Source organism: Amblyraja radiata, chromosome 8 (assembly GCF_010909765.2).
Source record: "Amblyraja radiata isolate CabotCenter1 chromosome 8, sAmbRad1.1.pri, whole genome shotgun sequence".
In the NCBI taxonomy this organism is placed as follows: Eukaryota; Metazoa; Chordata; class Chondrichthyes; order Rajiformes; family Rajidae; genus Amblyraja; species Amblyraja radiata.
Genome location: NC_045963.1, coordinates 8,404,839 through 8,426,099, shown reverse-complemented (window position 1 = coordinate 8,426,099; position 21,261 = coordinate 8,404,839). Strand labels below are relative to the sequence as shown.

Sequence of the window (21,261 nt, the reverse complement as noted above, 5' to 3'; positions counted from 1 at the left end):
GAAATCATAACTTTATTACACAAGGTATTTTTATACCACATGCTGACTGAAAAAAGAAACTTTCAGGCTATTCTGAATCTCCTTCACGACTGAAAATGAAAATACCTTTTTTGTTAACATGGTCTTTTTTTTTTTTTAAACTTAACCCCTTGTGTACCCCTTGTTAGCTAATCTTAAGTAAAAACAGTTTTGACATTTGCAATCAGTGCCTTGCCTTAGTTACCTTATATGTGCTTTGCCATCTGTATTAATATGGTGGCACTCCATTGGAAAATGGAGACCAGTTGTCATATCATAAGTTACTGAAACTCATCATTACATACAATGGAAACGTTTAAAAAAGTACACCATTGCACATAATTTTTAAAATTGGTATTTTGTCTAAACAATTGATCATGCCCAATATATCAATACATGCAAATGTCAAAAGAGTTTGTCACAATGATACTACTGAAGCCTTCTGCCAGGCTTTGAGTGAGAACTCAGATGAACTCACCTGCAACATGTTGGCACTAATGCAAGGGGCAGATTCATTAATTATTTTGCAAGTGAGGAACTTAAAGATTGGAATTGTGCATAGTTCTCCAGCTAATGTATTTCTATAATCCGATTATCCACCTAAATTACATATTTCAGATTTGCTATTTTCCTTGCTCCTTAGAGCAATTAAAAATGGAAATTGAATGCATTTGATGCAAAAATGCACTACACAGCCCGCAATAAGTGGCATTAATGCACTTATAGTTCACATGCGAGTTCATATGTGTTAATACCAGGTTAGAATTCTTCCTTTTTTAAGATATATTATGCTATTTTAAAAAAAAACAATAACTGCAGATGCTGGTTTACAGAAAAGACAGATGCTGGTGTAACTCCATGGGTCAGGCAACATCTCCACAGAACTTGCATAAGTGAAGTTTCAGGTCAGGACCCTTTCTTCAGGCTCATTTCTTTCCCTGAACTGAAACTAAAGCCATTTTTGTTTAAACTCTTTTTTTTAAAAAGCAGCACATTCTTCTAAAATATTGGATAAAGCACCATGTTTCAAGCTCCACCCCGCATCCCCTCCACTTCCCTTATTTAAAAAAAAAAAACAGTTGCATCAGAATGGCAGACCCGTTAAATAGGACAAATTTAAGATATGCAATAAAAATTTGGTTGAAATTGGCAAAACTATTTCATAAGCAGGATTCTCTTAGTCACTAGGGAGAGGAAAATGCGAACCAATTTGTGCTGAATTTAAATACTACATCACAAAACTATTTCCAAGAACTACTCTGCCATTCAAACAGATAACGCACAAGATTTACTTTACATAGGAAACTGGCCCATCCTGATGAATCAAAGATTTCAGTGCCGACTTGTTTAGTAGCAGCAGAAGTACAACCTAAAGTTCCTATTACCTATACAGGCATTTCGAAGTTCTGGAGGGCTATAGGAATTCAATAATGTGAGAAGCTTGTGAGCAAATTCGATTCTTTCTTGCCACTGGATCAGGGCTTGTTTAACATCTGTAAATGCAAGGTGAAAACAATGAATCTGAAGCGGAAAATGCTTCATTTAATTGCAAATAAAATTTTAATAATACTCATGTATTGAAAACAATTTAAGGCAACACTAAATATCCGCAGTGCCCTCCATAATGTTTGGGACAAAGACCCATCATTTATTTATTCGCCTCTACTCCAAAATTTGAGATTTATAATAGAAAAGAAATCACATGTGGTTAAAGTGCACATTGTCAGATTTTATTAAAGGCCATTTTTATACATTTTGGGTTCACCATGTAGAAATTACAGCTGTGTTTATGCATAGTATCCCCATTTGGACTGCTTTGAAACCAAAATGTATAAAAATGGCCTTTATTAAAATCTGACATTGTGCACTTTAACCGCATGTGATTTTTCTATTACAAATCTCAAATTGTGGAATACAGAGGCAAATAAATAAATGATGGGTCTTCGTCCCAAACATTATTGAGGACACTGTATAATAAATAAATTATACTATCAAATCTATAGTAAGTACAACTTAAAACAAAAAGTATGCATGATTACATATTTATGTACTCATGGGTCTGTTTTAAAGATGCAATCTAGCACAAAACAATATTTATTTTTTGTGTTGTCTGATGTACATTATCTTGCAAATATCATAAATGCGAAAAGTTAACATGATTGTAGGAATTTTTATAATTAGAGTTGACATGCTTAATTCTTGAACATGGCTGAGGATTAAAGTTTAATATCCTTTAATTTCACCCCACTAGTCCTCCCACAAATGTAAAGTAAATAGTAAAACTAAGGCAAATGCCAAATAAAAAGCTATTTAATGAAAAATAAACAAAATCAAAGTCTGCATGAGAATGTTTACTGTTCATCCCACTGTGACGCTCATTGAAGCCTTCCAAATAAGATCAATAACTTTCCCATAACATGCCAGAATTTAACAAACCTTTCCGTTGTAGATATGGGCGAGTAGATTTCAAAACAGACAGGAAAATAGAGAGAAGTTCCACTAAGTCTCCAGTTACATGGCAAGCAGTAGCTTCGTGGTACATCATGTGCAAAGTATTAAAAGACTGAAAGAAAGATTAAATTTATAACTATCGTTTTAAGATTTTCTTGTTTTAAAAAGAATCTTAATCCAATAAAAAGAGGCAAAATTGTACAAAAAACAGTGGTGTTGGTGTAATTGTCTGTGAGCATGACTGAAGTTCAGTTGCCTGTCACTTTAATTCTATATTCAACTCCTTCATGGTTCCAGCAGAGCTCATCACCATAAGCCCAAGAACAGCATCTAACCTTCCAAACACAAAGGATTTGCAATAAGCTCAAAGATTTCTGAAATGAACATTCTAGTTTGTGTATTTTCCATTTTCAGAATTTAAGACTCTTTCATTCTGCTCATTCCTTTATACCTCCTTCCAATTTGTACTTTAATCCTTTTACCACCCTACACCATTATCCCTTTAAAACATTAAAAATCTGTACAACGCCGCTTGGCCTTTGATGCTTGCAATGCACCAAAATAACTTGGGATGTGAACGTGAGTGCTTTGTATGTACAAAGATGATGCAAAGATTCATGATGCCACAGATAGTGAAGATCTTTACCTAAGGTTACGGTATAATATAGATCAGCTGATAAAATGGGTGGAGCAATGACAAATGGAATTTAATCCTGAAAATTGCAAGGCAATGTATTTTGAGAGGGATTAACAAGTCTTTGGAGGGTGCCTTGGTATTATCGATGAATAGATGCACCTCAGGATATGTCTACAGACTTTTGTCAGGACAGCCAGAAAAAGTGGTGAGGAAGGCATGTAGGATGTTTGCTTTCATCAGCCGCAGCATAGAATAAAAGAGATGGCATGGAAAGTTAAAAATTCATTAAACTTTGGTTAGTCACACCAGGAGTATGAAGTACAGTTCTGGCTGCAGCAATAGAAGAAGGATATGATTGTGCTGGAGTGTGTGCAGAGTAGATTCTCCAAGATGTTGCATTAGTTATCATGAAAGATCGAATTGGCTCAGTTTGGTTTGTCCCATGAAGGGTGACCTGATATAGGTAGAAAATTCAGAGTCATAGAGTAAAGACTAAGAATCTTTTTCCCATGGTAGGGGTGGCAAAAGTAAGAGGACATAAGTTTAAGGTGAGAGGTTGGAGGATTTAGAGGAGATCGGAAGGAAATGTGTTTTCTACACAGATAACAGTTGAAGCCTGGTTTGCTGTTGGATGAGATAGCAGGTGGATATTCTCACAACATGCAAAAAGCACATAGACAAGTACTCAAATAGCTACGTATACAAGGCCATGCGGCCAGTGTAAGTAAATGGGATGAGTATAGAGTTGCACAGACAGGTGGGTCAGAGCCTGTTTCTGTCCTGTATGTTTCTATTATTCTGTCTCCCTTGATGTGTCCCTTTCATTTCCCTGAACTTTGAAACTGGTTTTATTTTGAACATTTCATTGTTCGTTTAAATGTAATTGAACTAAATCATCTTTTCTCTCTTCTGACTCCTGTATAGTATCAACATTTTAATTTCAGATTTCCAGCATCTGCAATACATTGCTTTTAGACCCCCTTTTTATGCCCGTTCCCTGTGGGCATAATTGATCTCTGAAGGACAACCAAGTACAATGACAGCAAACAGAATTAAAGGGAACAAAGCGTGTGCAAAGTATAAATATGTGCGCATGGTTCGTGGCGTAAAGATCCAGAAGGAATGGAAGACCTTCGTACAGAAGTGGATAGCAATAGAATTCTCAGGAGAATACTTAATAGAAAGTGCAGTTCAATAATTGGAATACATAGAAGGCAAAATGAAATAGCTTTTTTTCAATAGATGCAATGCCATTTTTTCTGACTGGTCTTGATAAACGGGTTGGAAAGTTGCAAAGTTATATATTGCAGCCTGACTAAATCCCAGCAAATGTATCAGTAAGATCTTTATTCAATGTACTCAGTTTTGTATTTCTGGTCTTGGATGGGGGTCCACCAAAATAGAGAAATCAAAAAAACCTGTTAATACTGAAAGGGTTTCAAATGTGTCTGTAATGACCAGGAAGACACTGAAGTGGGTAGAGACCGTACTGTAACACAGGTATCAGCAGAAGAGACACTTTCACCGTGGACTTCCTATTCGACAAATTTGTATTATTCTAAGATCTGTTATGTCTTGAAATCTCAGTCTTATTTACTCTCTAATTAATGTAATTTGAGTACATTTTATCACAAGTTCAAATTTATGACAAACTTATCACAGTTAAACTGAAAAGTTATATTAACAACATGATGTTATTCATGTTTCTCAACACATTAAGAGACTGTAAATACTTAAGGTGAAATTAGCACAACACAGCTGCTTTGTTTTGAGATTTTAAAGAGAAATTTATGTTTGGTGAAGAATGAATCAAGTATTTAATTGCATCTAACTATTGGTTTCTCATACGAACCACAGTCTGTGGTACATTGAAGGTCTGAGGGATGAAAATCCCAAGCAAAACGATGAGCATGAGGGTGCTCAGCAAAGAATAAAAAAGAACTAATTGAACATACCTCAGTCATCAGAATCAGACCCCGATTGAAAACAACCAGCAACCTATCTTCATCTGTCTCCAGGAGGATTCGGAAGGCACTGTAATAAGAAAATGATGAAATGGCCCATTAATAAAACAAGGAATGCCTTAATTCACTGCTGGTTAATGCCATTTGTACACATGAACATCACCACTGATGGTTTAAATTGTTTTGTCAGGATAATTATATGTTGCAATATGAACTTCTAATAAAATCTTACAATTGCAGATATAAATAACATAGCCATTATCCTATTTCCTCACTATAAATGGTTCAATGGTGCTAACACAGTGAAATTATTTTTTTTACAAACAGTCCAGTAGAGTATTGCCATACCCCCGACCCTCGATTAGCAAGTGTACAGAAATAGTCTACTAAGTCCGCATTGCTTGGGGTACCGTGTTTTGGCGCCATTTTTAAAGTCCACGCTCCAGTTCTTATGAGCGGCACCTGTTCTCAGCAACTCCCAAGTTGTTATGGGCTTCCGGTCATCTTTTTCCTTGGATGTCATGTCTCTTTCCTCGCCCGTCCACCGTTGTTCTACAGGGGTGCCTTCCGCAGCCGACCACGAGAGGCCAGACCCCATTTTCCCTCCTCTCCTCACCCGTTGTTGTCATCACTGGTGTCTGGTCTTTGGGGGACATGCAGGGGCCGACACAGAGGACTCCCCCTTCCAGGCCAGTATACTGCCAGGTCTAACAAGCGGGGAACCGGCTCGGTGGGCTCTCCCTGAAGCCATGATCTGCCAGTCCGGCTCTTGAGTTTGGCTACACGGGGGCCGCGGGCTCCTGGAAGCCCGAAGCAGCTTGCGGCCCCTATTTCCTTCAATTCTCTTGCTTCTGTGACCTTCTTAATTCACTTCCTTACTGACCGACTGTTCTCTCTCTGCACACGCTGCCTTGCGCCTCAGTCATTCGGTAGCACGGATTTTCCAAACTTCTTGGAAAACCTTTACACACAAAGCCTTCTTGGCAGCCCATCGCTGTGTCACCTTCCTGTAATACTCAGAGGGAAAGGTATACTGAATACCCAACTGTGTGCAGACATTCTCGAAGGCCTCATAGTATGTCCGCAGGAGGTACTTGAGCAGCTTTTTATGCCTGTCGATTGGTAATTTTGAATTTTTGCTGTTAAGATGGCAATTTGGACTTCTGTGGAACCAACATCACTGGGACTCCACACCTTCTCAACCAGAAGGCTGGTTTTCTGTTGCAGCTTCTCTCTATGACTTGCCAGTGATAGCATTCTAGACACCACATCATCAGTCTTGCTCACTACCGCCATATCTCTGTAGTCTTTCTTCAACATGGTTGGGGTCAGATCATCCAACTGGCTGGGAAATACTGCTGTCCTCCTTGATACCGTAGCATACACCGATGACTGGTGATCACTTTGAATCCATGATTCAAATCAAAGCTGATCATTTTAAATGGTATTAATTTGTTGCAAGTAAAGAAAATGAATACTGGAGATTTAAAAAAAAAATCATAAACATGTATGATTTTAGATTAGTGATGAAAATGCGATCAGTGGGTAAAATGGATTTGGAATTTCTATTGCAAAACACAGATTATTATGCATTGCTTAATAGAATTTTTTAAATCTCGGCTGCACTTAGTGAGTATGGTGGAATCTTCAATCGGAAGTGGTCTTGAATTTGAATACACACGAGATATCAAACCTGTGTTTTTCTCCAAATATTGTCAAATGGGCTCAGGTTTGAAGTTATTTAAACAAAATGGCCTTGATCAAGACAATATGAAGTATCTGCTTCGACTGATTGCCTGATGACGTGACAACAATTTAAAATTGGAACAAATATTCAAGAGTGGGGTAACGAGAATTATTATGTTAATATGGAAAGTACGGAAAGTTTTACTGCCAGGACTGATTGAAATAGAATAATGTCGCCTTTTGGAGAAATTAGATAATTATGTCCAATTAAAGGTAGAGCAGTTTCATTAGTTTGTAGCTAAATGCTTTTGCAAAGATGGGGACCTGGCAACTGACAAAGACAGATTAATTAAGTGATTAAAATAGCACATGGAGTATAACATAGAAAATCCCATTCACTTTGGAAGAAATAATAACAATCATTTTACATTTTTAAACAAATAAATGTGAGGGTATTGTGAAATCTTGCTACGGTTTATAAAATGTAGGAACTTATCCCTTTTACCAGGGTAATATTTATCGGACTTTACTGCTAGAGGCTTGGAGCACAAAATGTTGGAAGGGAAATTCATGTTTGATGTCACCAAATTCATCTGCATTATTAAAATGAAATGGATGTTGGATTAAGAAGCAAATGTGCACAACTCTAGCTGAATTTCTGGGGCTTTCTGGATGAACAAGGACAGAAGGATTGGTTTCCATTCTGTACCCATAATGATTGTTGAAGCTTCTCTTGTTCTGACAGCCACTCATCAGAACAGAAGAGGGTTTCAGCTTTACAATTGGTCACCTCATTCACCAAGTCCCTGGATTATAGTTTTGGCTTCAGTACCCAATCACTGGAAGAATGTTTGCGGAAACAGTTACATAAAAATAAAGCTCATTTAAAAATAGGCAGAATACACAAGATATTCTGCTTGTTTTCCTGAAGAAATGAAAGAAATGAATTGCAATATTTGTTCTCGAATTTTGAACTTTGCTTTCAATCCATTATTCTCAGATCTTATCACCCTTATAGAGTTTTACCAGAATCAACCCAAAATTATTTATTTCATTCATTCATCATTGTTGAAAACATTAGCGACGCAGTGGTGCTGGTTTCCAACGGGAACGGTGACGGACGCACCACACATCTCTGTCCTCCAGTTCCTGCGGACTTCCGCCGCTGGAAGTGTAGGATTTTGGTGTGTGTGTGCTTTATCATCCTTCCTTACAATGCTATGTACGACAGTGAGTGCAACTTCTACAGAAGTGTGGATGGCCGTTGGCTCGCTAGAAGCTCATCCGCCCTTTGACAGGTCTTGTTTTTGGTCCTGCTGAGGGTCCACAGCCCCCTCCTCACCTGGCAAGCCAGGTGGGGGAGACGGTTTAGTCGCTGAATATCCGACCATGGAGCAGGGAGCACGGGATACATGGTACCCGTGGCAGGGGGAACTCCCCCCCGACCTGACCTGAACATGCTTATTATCAAATATTTTTCAAATTAAAACCCATTATATGGTATATACGTAAAGATTGACATTATTTGCTTTCATTACCTAATAAGTGTAGTCCAGCATGAGCGCCCATCCAGACATCGCAAGTAGCAGCTAATGGTGGTTTTCTTGAATTGCTTTATGTCTTCCACTTCCTCTTCTCTCATATCTGGTCTCTGAGCTACAAAAAGCTGCATAAGATTAAATAGTTCTTCAACAGCCTGTGTACCAAACAAAGAAAAAATTAGTACAGGAGTGGAGCAACAAAAAAAGCCTATCATTGTACCTCGATACACATGACAATAAACTAAACTAAATTACGTACTCAGGTTTTCTGTAGAAATTCACTTTCAAACTAATGCTCTCTGCAACAAAATCTAAAACTAATGAACCTAATTTTTGATGTGGCCGTGGTACATTTGAAAAAAAGTAATGGATGACTTGACTGAAAATGAAAAAGGTATGAGCCTGATTGCTTCCAATGAATCCGTGAGTTGCTCCAGCACTTTGTGTTTTGTTATATAAAGACCTTCTTTTGTAAAAGCACAAATTTTCTCCTTTTGTGCTACACTTATGAATTGTGAAATAGCTAGAAAATTATTTATATGAAAGTACAATGATCTAAATATTGGCACTTAACCTTCAAAAGTATGTGACTAACTTAAAAGCCATAGGTCACATTACTAGCAAAGATCTAGATTTGATGGTCAGCATTTTTGGCTGTTCCAAATGCCCTTCCAGCAGATTAGTTTATGTAACACATACATGTGAACTAATTTAGCTCACCAATAAGCATCAATGTACAATTTGGCTAAAAAAAAAAAGTTAAATCAATAGCAACACTTACCCCTGGATACTGGCTTGCATGCGGTGTAAGATTTTTGAAAGCCCACTGAATATTCTGATGAGAAGCTAGTTGCCGTGTGAATGCAGGGGACTGTTCACAGCACAGACGCAAAATCCCATAATATGCAGGCAGCATCCCACGGTTAAACAGAACAACATCTTGATCATCATGATCGGCCAAGATGTAATTAAAAGCAATGTTTTTTGTCACTACAGGATTCTGTACAATGAAGCGTACATTTTCTGGGCAGTCCACACACACATTATACCAGAAAATGAGCAACGCCTGCTTATTGTGATTTGTTGCAATAGCAGGTTCAGACAACTTGGGCTGGAAGAGATTCCACAGGTCCATAAAATAACTAGAGAACATCAACTTCTCAGTCTTTGAGACTAAACAATAGGTCATGAAACTGAAATAAGGAACTAATTTTGTAGTGCCATGGACAGCGGCATCAACATATAGCTTGGCTCTTGAAAGCAGACCAAGGAGGATATTGTACACCTGATGAAGAACAACAGTTGTGTCTGGACTAAGAGGCAAATCACGCGTTGGATTATGTAAAGAACGTGTAGATCGGAACATCTGACGAAATGAGTTACTTGGAATGAGCGAAACCAAAAGGTAAGCTGCAGCTGTAGGAATAAATAAAGTTATAATCAATTTAATGGACCACTGTTCTTGTTCACTTAAAATTCAATATTGAATGTTCTGAGAACATAGTTTAGGATAAACAGGTCATGCACGCTATCAGTATTTTATTTGAGTATTGTACCTGAGAACAGGATTATAATCCTTAAAAAGGTTAAAGCCGACATATTCATAAATTAAAACAAAAAATGCTGGAAATAACCTGCACTTCATGCAACATCAAGTGAAAGATCAATGTTCTGATATATTAACCATATTGCACTGCCCATTACTGTTGGTTGACTTGTTGGGCTTTCTAGCATTTTGTGTTACCTCAGATCTCCAGGATTTGTATTTTGTTTTGAGCTCAAAGTACTCAAGTTTAATTAGAACTAACACTTAATCCAATTACTCAAAAAGAAACAATTTTAAATAAATAACAATTTTAAAAGAACAAAAAGATTTAGAATAAATTACAAATACTTAAGTACATTCCAGGATTTAGTTCTGTCTCATTGGTAAAGACAACTGACCCTATTTACCCGCATTTTTATATCAAATATACATTAAAAGTAGAAACTCCTCAGCCTTGCCTGACCACATTGCAATTTTTTAAAAGATGGCCTGCACTACCATCCTTTCCCCTTCAGCAATGTTGATAACTCTGAGACAACTTACATGTTCTGACTCTAGGATAGTTGTGCGCCAGCAAAAACCGTTCCACCCAGTTCTCCATATTTTGAAGTACCCAGCTGTGAGCAAGCTTATTACGAGGGGTTTGCATTGCTAGCCAGTCCAAGCACTGAGATGGGTTGTATTCAATAACCTGATTCAAAACAAGAGATCTGACGTTAAAAACCATAAACACAATTAAAAAATGACCATAAAATTGAAAGACAGTTACTGTTCCCAATACATAAAATAAACTGATATAAACTTATATCTGAATTACACTGTGTCTTCGCCATTCATAAAATAGTATTATGGATTTCCTGCGAAAAACAAAATCAAACCATGCAACAAAAGGCTGGAGTAACTCAGCGGGTCGGACATCATCTCTGGAGAAAAGGAATAGGTGACGTTTCTGGTCGAGATCCTTCTTCAGACACGACACGAAGATTGCAGTGACATACAGCAATCATGGATAAAACAACTTTCATTTCAGTTCCAGCTTGGCACTACAAGCTTGTGTGTTTCAGTCCACATGCCTGGTGTTCCCAACCCGAACCCCATCTTTTGATATTTTATGACTTGCTAGCAAAAGACATCAAATGCAATCCATTTCATGGTAAACGGGATTACCAGGATACCGTGGGAGAGGACTGTGAAAGATCTAAGTATATTTAGCAACAATGTCAATAATACAATGTCTGTGCTGAACATGATGCCGAGTTAATCTTCACCTCCTGCACCTGATCCATATCCCTCCATTCCTTGCATATCCTTGTGCCTATCTTAAATCCGCTTAAATGCCACTAATGCCTGCAGTCCTAGCAATGTCCAGGCACCCACCACTGTGTAATAAAGCTGTCCCCATACATCCTCAAGCTTTCCCCCTCTGACCTTAATGCTATGCCCTCTAATCTTTAACATAATTTTCATAAAGTTATGGATCATTTCATCCCCTGTGAAAGTATGTTTTGTAATCCAAAACCACTGTTTGTAAAAGTCAGTGAATTTATAATTGTACGAGACTAAAAATGTATGCATACCTCCCAAATTCTCTGAAGAATATAAGAAGCAAATGGAGGCATTCCAGGTGGTCCACCAGCAAACTCCATCAACATGGATAACAGCTTGAAGAAAGGCTGTGCAGCCTAGAATATAAACATGAACATGATTTTCAGCTTAGACATGGGAGAATGGTACCAATAGAAGCTATGTTTGCTTTTTCTTCAACATTAGATGCTGCTCAGAGCGACAAGAATTTATAGATATGTGAATGTAGTGCACTTTGCAGTAACAAAACAATGGGATGAAATCGAAGATCTGACAGGGATTTTTGGTCATCCACAAAAGTTCAATCAATAGAAAAAGGCAAGTCTGGCCAAGAAATTAGATTCTGTATATTTTCATTCCAGAGTCACTGCGCCACTTACTTAGTGCCCTCCATAATGTTTGGGACAAAGACCCGTCATTTATTTATTTGCCTCCACAATTTGAGATTTGTAACAGAAAAAAAAAAATCACATGTGGTTAAAGTGCACATTGTCAGATTTTATTAAAGGCCATTTTTATACATTTTGGTTTCACCATGTAGAAATTACAGCTGTGTTTATACATAGTCCCCCATTTCAAGGCAACATAATGTTTGGGACACATGGATTCACGGGTGTTTGTAATTGCTCAGGTGTGTTTAATTGCCTCCTTAATGCAGGTATAAGAGAGCTCTCAGCACCTAGTCTTTCCTCCAGTCTTTCTATCACCTTTGGAAGTTTATATTGCTATTATCAAAATGAGGACCAAAGTTGTGCCACTGAAAGTCAAAGAAGCCATTATGAGACTTGGGAAACAAGAATAAAACAGTTAGACATCAGCCAAACCTTAGGCTTACCAAAATCAACTGTTTGGAACATCATTAAGAAGAAAGAGAGCACTGGTGAGCTTACTAATCACAAAAGGACTGGCAGGCCAAGGAAGACCTTCTCAGCTGATGTCAGAAGAATTCTCTCTATAATAAAGAAAAATCCCCAAACACCTGTCCGGCAGATCAGAAACACTCTCCAAGAGTCAGGTATGGATTTGTCAATGACCACTGTCCACAGATGACTTCATGAACAGAAATACAGAGACTACACTGCAATATGCAAACCACTGGTTAGCCGCAAAAATAGGATGGCCAGATTATAGTTTGCCAAGAAGTACTTAAAAGAGCAACCACGGTTCTGGAAAAAGGTCTTGTGGACAGATGAGACAAAGATGACCATATCAGAGTGATAGCATGAGCAATGTATGGAGGAGAGAAGGAACTGCCCAAGATCCAAAGCATACCACCTCATCTGTGAAACATGGTGGTGGGTGTGTTATGGCCTGGGCATGTATGGCTGCTGAAGGTACTGCTCACTTATCCTCAATGATGATACAACTGCTGATTGTAGTAGCATAATTAATTCTGAAGTGTATAGACACATCCTATGTGCTCAAGTTCAAACAAATGCCTCAAAACTCATTGGCTGGTGGTTCATTCTACAGCAAGACAATGATCCCAAACATACTGCAAAATCAACAAAGATGTTTTTCAAAGCTAAAAAATGGTCAATTCTTGAGTGGCCAAGTCAATCACCGATCTGAACCCAATTGAGCATGCCTTTTATATGCTGAAGAGAAAACTGAAGGGGACTAGCCCCCAAACCAAGCACAAGCTAAAGATGGCTGCAATACAGGCCTGGCAGAACATCACCAGAGAAGACACCCAGCAACTGGTGATGTCCATGAATCGCAGACTTCAAGCAGTCATTGCATGCAAAGGATATGCAACAAAATACTAAACATGACTACTTTCATTAACATGACATTGCTGTGTCCCAAACATTATGGTGCCCTGAAATGGGGGGACTATGCATAAACACTACTGTAATTTCTACATGGTAAAACCAAAATGTATAAAAATGGCCTTTATTAAAATCTGACAATGTGCACTTTAACCGCATGTGATCTTTTTCTATTACAAATCTCAAATTGTGGAATACAGAGGCAAATAAATAAATGATGGGTCTTTGTCCCAAACAGTATGTTGCTTAAATTAAAAAAATATATGGTTCTAAAAGTGGTAGACCAACTGTCAACAATGTCTGAAACTATCTGCTCTTCATAACTATACTTTCACTTATCATTACACAAATGCAACAAACATGTATTGTATACAAAAATAAACTGTTATCACATTATCCTTAACAGTGCTAACAGGACATGGCATAACTTTTAGAACCTTGCGCACTGGAGTAAATTCCACTCACTATCACACTAGTTCAGGATCTAAACACGGTGTCTCCATGTGAAGAATAAAAGCAGAGGGCACCCTCGTCTTTGGTCTGTTCTGGCTAGATTGCTTGCTCACCTTAATACATATTTCAGAAATTAAGAAATGAGCCATACAATTGTCAAAATGGCAGTTACTGACCCATGGACTATCTTTGATCGGACTTCACTGGCTTTATCTTGCACTAAACGTTATTCCCTAATCATGTATCTGTACACTATGAATTGCTCGATTGTAATTATGTATTGTCTTTCTGCTGACTGGTTAGCATGCAACAAAAGCTTTTCACTGTACCTCGGTGAACGTAACAATAAACTAAACTGATTAAACGTAGACACAAAATGCTGGAGTAACTCAGCGGGTGAGGTGGCATCTATGGAGAGAAGGAATTGGCGAAGTTTCGGGTCGAGACCCTTCTTCTGAACTGAACTGAACTGATCTTGGGGTTGGTTATATCATGCCGGCCAGAGTAATCCCAAAAAAACACTGAATTGGACAAATTATTTGCCATTATCTAATAACCGCTATTATAAATGTGCTTGCAGATGAAATCAAGATTAAATCTAAGCATAGCTACATTGTTATATTATAAATAGACAATAGATGCAGGAGTAGGCCATTCAGCCCTTCGAGCCAGCACCGCCATTCAATGTGATCATGGCTGATCATCCCCAATTCCGGCCTTCTCCCCATATCCCCCGACTCCGCTATCTTTAAGAGCCCTATCTAGCTCTCTCTTGAAAGTATCCAGAGAACCGGCCTCCACCTCCACTGAGGCAGAGAATTCCACAGACTCACAACTCTCTGTGAGAAAAAGTGTTTCCTCGTCTCCATTCTAAAAATCAAGTCTGTTGACTGAAACCTCATACATAATTAATATTCACTTGGGCAAGATAACAAAAAAATGGATGACATCCAGGAATCCAAGTGCTCCACGTCAAAGAGAGAAACTGTGGGAGAAAGTTTGTGATGAATGATAAAAAAAATATTCTAACTAAAATTATAATGCCGTACTGAATTTAGTACTGAAGCTCAACATCTAAACAATGGATTTTTAATATTTTTTTTATAACTGGAACACCAAAGTTGGTACTTTCCCTCAAAGTCAAATAGAACACAATACCACAACATACCTCAGGTGTCAGCTTTGCTATTGATGTGAACAGCATAGAAACAATCTAGATGCACAAAGAGAAAATTATATGTTAAAATATTTGCCATTCGATTCGGCCTGAACATCAATGACAATGTAAAGTATTGTTACTGAATTACACCAACACAAAAAGGTGCATACATGCTCTGCAAGTCGATTATTGTAGCGACACAGACTGAAGATCAAATTGCAGGTCTGCCTAATGTTGATGCCATCACGGATATGCTGAAACAAAAATGGGAACCCCTGAAAGAGAAAATAAACCCATAAATTCTAAATATTAGAAATGTTTAAAAAATGGCCATGGTATTCAAGCACTTACAATACCACCATTTTGAATAATTACCAAATGATTAATGCAATATGTCCTAAAACAAATGCCTGGACAATGAATTAGCAAAATTCTAAGTTCACCAGTCCAAGTAGTCCTTTGTGGAATCTGGTTGTCATTAATTAAAATGTATCATGAAGCTTGCATTTCACCACATAGACTATCCTGCAGCACTATTTCTCATTCTTATTGCACAACTATTGCAGAAATTACAAAACCATCCTAATTTAATAAATTCATTAAAATGCCATTGTAAATTGTCAGCGAGCACTAAAATGTTACTCTGTAATTCAAAATCCAGTAGATCAGATGCTTCTTTTCTACCATTTATTTTTCTCTGTAATAATATTGTAAACCATTTATAAATATAGATCAGAAACCTTAAGAAACTAGGTCACACTGAAAGAACAAAAAGTAATGCATCGAAACGTTACAAGAAATGAGTTTGTAAATCTCCTTGCCAAGACTAATATTTCTGATCAACAATTTAAATTTATTAGTGATTAATTAGAAATACAATTTAGATTAACTCTTTAAATTATACCATCAAAACAAGGCAAATATTTTAAATTGCTATGGGCAAAGCAATGTTGGTCTATAAGGTCAAGCATTTCTAAAAGAGAAAGAAATATATATCACCAGTTCTATGTCTACTGACGATACCTTGCCTCCTGTCAAGGCAGCCATGTCATTCTGCGACAAAGTCAGATGCCTATTTATAAAAGATTGGAAATAAACCATTAATATTGAGCACTAAATATTAACTGGGATTTGATGCAATATATAAATAAAAATATAGTTTTCAGAAATACAGATTAAAACAAGTTGAACTTTACTGTTAAATTCAAAAATTGCCACAAGCAAAGAAGATAATTAATATTCCAAAATTAAATTGGCGACAGTTCAATTTTCAGGTTACCTCTAGATTGAAAAAAATCTGCAAAAACAGTAGATGGTTGCGACAAACCAAGTTCTATTAATGCAACGTACCTTTCTGAACGCGACTGCTCTACTAAAAGTGCAATTAAGGCAATCATCTTCTCTAGTGCTGCAGGTCTATACTTCTCTTCTGTTAAAGATAAAATGTCTTCCTCTTCCTCTTCCTCCTCACCTTCTTCTTCAGATAATACCTCAACTTGTGGTTGGGGGAATTGCTAAAGTTTTTAAAATATAAAATGACAGCAACGTTCAGATAATAAATGGTATTGTTTTATCACCTATTTAATTGTACATGATGTGGGAATGTCTGGAAATTATTAAAAAATTGGACGTTTGTGATGTGATTAACCCAAGTCTTACATAGTGGAAGAGGATGATGAAAAAATAGGCCAACAGTGTTGGTATTTTAAGGGTCATGTTCAAAGAGGCAGCAATCAGATTATGGAAGCGTTTAGATAATAAGGTGTAGTTACATGGAGCAAAGATTTAAATAAATGTTTGTATCAGGATGAGGGCAATGAAATTGATCAAAGGATAAGATGGCATTCCTATACAGAATATATAGGAGTATGGCTTTCTAAGCACAGAAAAGTCCCAGCTATCAGACAGATAGAGGCAACTGGAAATAACACAATTAATGATTACAAAGTAAAGTAGGTTACTGGAGAATAATTGAAAAATGTAAAATCCAGATTCATACTACTGGGCTGTAAGCTGCCCAAGCGAAATACGAGATGCTGTTCATCCAATTACACTGGTAAGGCCTGAATAAACAGACTTGTTTGAAAAAATCACCACTGCTGAATGAGATTTTCTTTGTGTCCCGGTCTGGCCATATTTAAGAGGGTGACTGGGTACTACATGAAAGCTTAATTGAGGGTACAGGCCAAACACACAAATTACTCGAACAATTGGTGCCACAAGTAGGGTACTGCACAGAATGATCAACAACAATGCGGCTTATGATTGGGTGGTTGCATATAATTTAACTCTATAGTTAGAGGAAGAGATCCCATATTATTGTCAGGCGACCATAGCTTTTGGTACGAAAATAAAAAATTGGAGGAAAAAGAATGCGTGGTGACATTGCTTGGCAAGATTGGCGAGGGGCAAGACATCAGGCACAGATGTAGAAAGGTAAGACACAAGGTACTGGTGGGTAAGGCAACAGGTACTGACACGGAGAAGTAAGAAATCAGGTACTGATGCTGAGATGGGTTGACAAGGGTTGCTTATGTTGGGCAAAAATTGCACGATGGTATAAATTAATACAAAATATTTAGTAGGGCGTGTGACGTACAGACTAAGGTTACCAATATAAAAAGTGAGACATCAAACGGGATCCATAGCACAAACAAATCAATCACAATAAAATGCAATTAAAAAAGATGATAATTAAGAGAGTATACGCCCACATGAAAGCTAGATTGAGGGTGCAGTCCAAAGACACAAATCCCTACAATAGTACGTATAAAACTTTAATAACCTTGTATAGCAAAATGACCATGCTTATCAACAATGCAGATTAAAATAAGGTACGAGGTTTTTTAATGTGCACATTCTACAAAAGCTCAAACTTAAGAAATGACAACAAATTCAGTTGTGTGGAGAAAGGGGAATTAAGAAAAGCCAAAATAATTATTTTTAAAATAAAAAGAAAGAACACAAAAAAATAGCACTGCATAAAAGCAGTTTGTTCTACAACCATATTGCCATGTCTGAAAAGTTCTTACGTTTTCTGGTCCCTTTGTTCCCATGTAAAAATGTACCATTGTTGATATTGCTTGCAAGGACAAAAGAAACTGACTCTGAAACAATTAAATAACACATTGTTAGTAGGATCTTATGAAAAAAAAATGTACATTTTAATTACCCCTCCTTCAAATGCTATTTAATACTTTATGCATCCGTTTCATTTACCTCTTCTTCGCCCATTTTGGCAAACTCAAACAAGAATGCAAAATATTCGGTGAGATGTTTGCTGTGAGGTTTGACTCCATGCTCCATTATAGATAAGAGCGTCTTCACAAACCTAGTTACACATGAACGACTTCCAATATCTTCTACTGGACCATCCATATCATCAGAACTACAAAAGCAGAAATTGAGATGCATTAACTATATTGTCTTGGTCATCGAATAATATTCTAAAACAATATGTTAAATAAAAACTAAGGTTACATTTTAAAATCTAAAAATTTTAACTTTTGATATTTTTGCCTGAAAATTAATGTTCATAACTGAGCAATAACTTTGCGATTTTATCCTTAATCTGCAAACTGTATATCAATTCCAGCAAGGAATAAAGGGACTGAATCTGGACACAACAATGCAATCATTAAAAAGAGCTGTCCAATAACTTTTAGTGTCATACTTGAGCATTTAGAGTAGAGTACTTTGAACACTTAAATAGAGTAACTACATTTCATTGCAGTTAACTACATTGTAAAAGAACAAAATAACACAAACCTTTGAGTAATAAGTATAAACAAATATAGTTTTTACAATGGATATGGGATACCTTTCTAAGCCACTTTATTTAAAAAGCCAAAGAAAGTGAGTCACTATTTGATCTAGAAATGGAGAATTAACCTGAGTGGAATAGGGCAAAAAATATGGAGTTACATCAAGGCAATAATGAGCATTGTAATGACCAGAATAATGACAATAATTGCAGATGCTGGAATCCAATAATAAAAGCAGGAAAGAGGGGAAACACAGCAGCTTAGGTAATATATAGGGAATGATGAAGAGTTAATTGTTTCGCTTCTGACTAGGGGCATTTGAAAGGTTAACTCTTTCAACAGATGCTGTCTGATCAGCTGAGTATTAGGACCATTTTCTGTGAACGTTATATTTTGCTTACTAATCAAGAAGGAATCAAGTATGAGCAAAACCAGTTGGACCGAAGAAAAGCGATCTTGGAGCTGAGAACAGAATTTATAAAGATAAAATGGGCAATAATATTAGCAACATATAAGGTACAACAACACTTGTTAATGCTTAAAAGACCTCAGCAGGGGGCAATTAAACCTCAAAAAGGAAAGACTAAAACTTGTGAACTCTCAATGATGATTAAAGATGTGCGGGAACAACTGACAATAGGAAAGATGCAGAGAAGTTCATGATAAGAGAGACAATAAAGTAATTAGGCAGCAGTAAAAAATAAGCATGTATCAAAGCTTAATTCGAGCACACTGAAGAGTAGTACATATAGTTACCATATTATAAATAAAAGGATGTAGATGCACTGCAGAAAGTGTAGAGAAGGTTCACAAGAATTATGACAGAATGCAAAAATATATCAGGACAAGATGAAAAGAATGGGCTTCTTTTCTTGGGAAAAGACTGAGGAAGACACAAGCAAGGTCTTTAAACTTATATAAAGTTTTGATAGAGTGGATACAGAATATTTCCATTTATGGGGAGAGAACATAATTCGAGGTTGTCAACATATAGGATGGTCACCGATTAAGAATTTAAAGTCGTTCTTCGGAACGGTCCTTCCATAGCTGGGATGTGGTCAGAATCATCTCTATCCAATTGCGGACATTGGACTTGGTGTTGGGGACAGTTGCATTGCAATGCTGAGATTGATAGTCTGCGCTCTGTATCTCTGGTAGACCTCTGGTAAACCTATTATACTTGAGTTTGGCATGCTTGCATTTATGTTTAGAATTATTTGATTTGATTGGATAGCACACAAAGATTTTCACTGTAACTTGGTACAAGTGATAATAATAATAATAATAATAAAACCTAAAAATCAAAACCTAAAAACCTATAAAGTTATTTATTCAAAGAGTAATGAGAATGATAAACTTACTAACACTGCAGTGGGTGAGACCTTTAAGGGAAGGCTAGAAAAGCATTGGAGAGGGAAGGAAATAGTGGGTTACACAAGCAAAAGAAAAACATTTATTTTGGGTGACATAGTAGGAAAAGCTCACTGCCAGAGACCTGGATTCAACCCACATCTCGGGTGACGTCTGTGTGGAATTTGCACATTTTCCCTGTGACTGGATGGATTTCTTCTGTGTGCTCCAGTTTCCTCCCAAATCTCAAAGATGTGTGCATTTGTAAGTTCATTGGCCTCAGTTAAAAAAAAAAACTTCCCCTAATGTGTAGGGTGTGGATGAGAAAGTGGGATAACATAGAAATAGTGTGAAAGGTGTGATCGATGGTCGACGTGGACTCGGTGGGCCAAAGGAACCGTTTCCATGCTGTATGTCTAAACTAAATCAAACATGACTTTGCTTGAGTGGATTATAAACACTACTATGGACGACCAAGACTAAAGGGTTGTTTCTGCGCGACAAATCACATTTATGCAAGTCTGGTAATCTCATGGTGGTATACCACTGAAGGTCCTTGCTATAGTTGAAAGATCGAGGGGCAATAAACTTTAAAAATACAATTAATGTTTGTTTTAATTCCTTTATTCGACTTTAAAAAAAAAGCTTTACCATATTAAACAGAATTATGCAAATACAACGGAAGAAATAAGCATTCACAGACAGAAGACAGTGCTGGAAAAACTCAGCGGGTCAGACAGCATCTCTGGAGAACATGGATACCCAAGCATATTGGGTGTTGTTCCTAAAGTTTGTCTGTGGCTTCACTTTGACAATGGAGGAGGGCCAAGACAGAAAGGTCAGTCGAGGAATGGGAAGATGAGTTAAAATGGTTAGCACCCGGGAGATCCAGCAGGCCTTCGTTGACCGAGCGCAAGTGTTCAGCGAAACGGTCAGAGTCTATGCTTGGTCTCGCCGATGTACAGGAGGCCACATCGGGAACACACCGGATGCAGTAGATGAGGAGAGAAAAGGTGCATGTGAACCTCTGGATCAGTTGGAAGGATAGCTAAGGTCCCCAGATGGAGGTGATGGAGGAGGTACAAGGTTAGTTGTTGCATCTCCTGTGGTTGCAGGGGAAATTACCTGGGGAGGGGGTGGTTAGGTTGGGAAGGGACGAGTGAACCAATGAGTTGCTGAGGGAGCGGTCTCTGCAGAAGTTGGAAAGGGGTGGGGATAGGAAGATGTGACCAGTAGAGGGATCACGTTGGAGGTGATGGAAATGTCGGAGGATGATTTGTTGAATGTGGAGGCTGTTGGGGTGAAAGGGAAGGACCAGGGTAACTCTATCCTTGTT

The 21,261-nt window shown here is 37.5% G+C and overlaps 1 protein-coding gene across 1 annotated transcript in view; it reads right to left on the bottom strand.

The window, feature by feature from the left end:
* usp34 (ubiquitin specific peptidase 34) overlaps positions 1-21,261 on the bottom strand; it is a 181,136-nt gene that overhangs the window by 21,457 nt on the left and 138,418 nt on the right. The window contains 13 exon segments of the mRNA XM_033025144.1: positions 1,404-1,511; positions 2,455-2,581; positions 5,062-5,140; positions 8,295-8,452; positions 9,079-9,713; positions 10,387-10,534; positions 11,421-11,525; positions 14,821-14,865; positions 14,982-15,086; positions 15,835-15,883; positions 16,162-16,325; positions 17,844-17,918; positions 18,031-18,199. Coding sequence (XP_032881035.1) covers positions 1,404-1,511; positions 2,455-2,581; positions 5,062-5,140; positions 8,295-8,452; positions 9,079-9,713; positions 10,387-10,534; positions 11,421-11,525; positions 14,821-14,865; positions 14,982-15,086; positions 15,835-15,883; positions 16,162-16,325; positions 17,844-17,918; positions 18,031-18,199 — 1,967 coding nt within the window.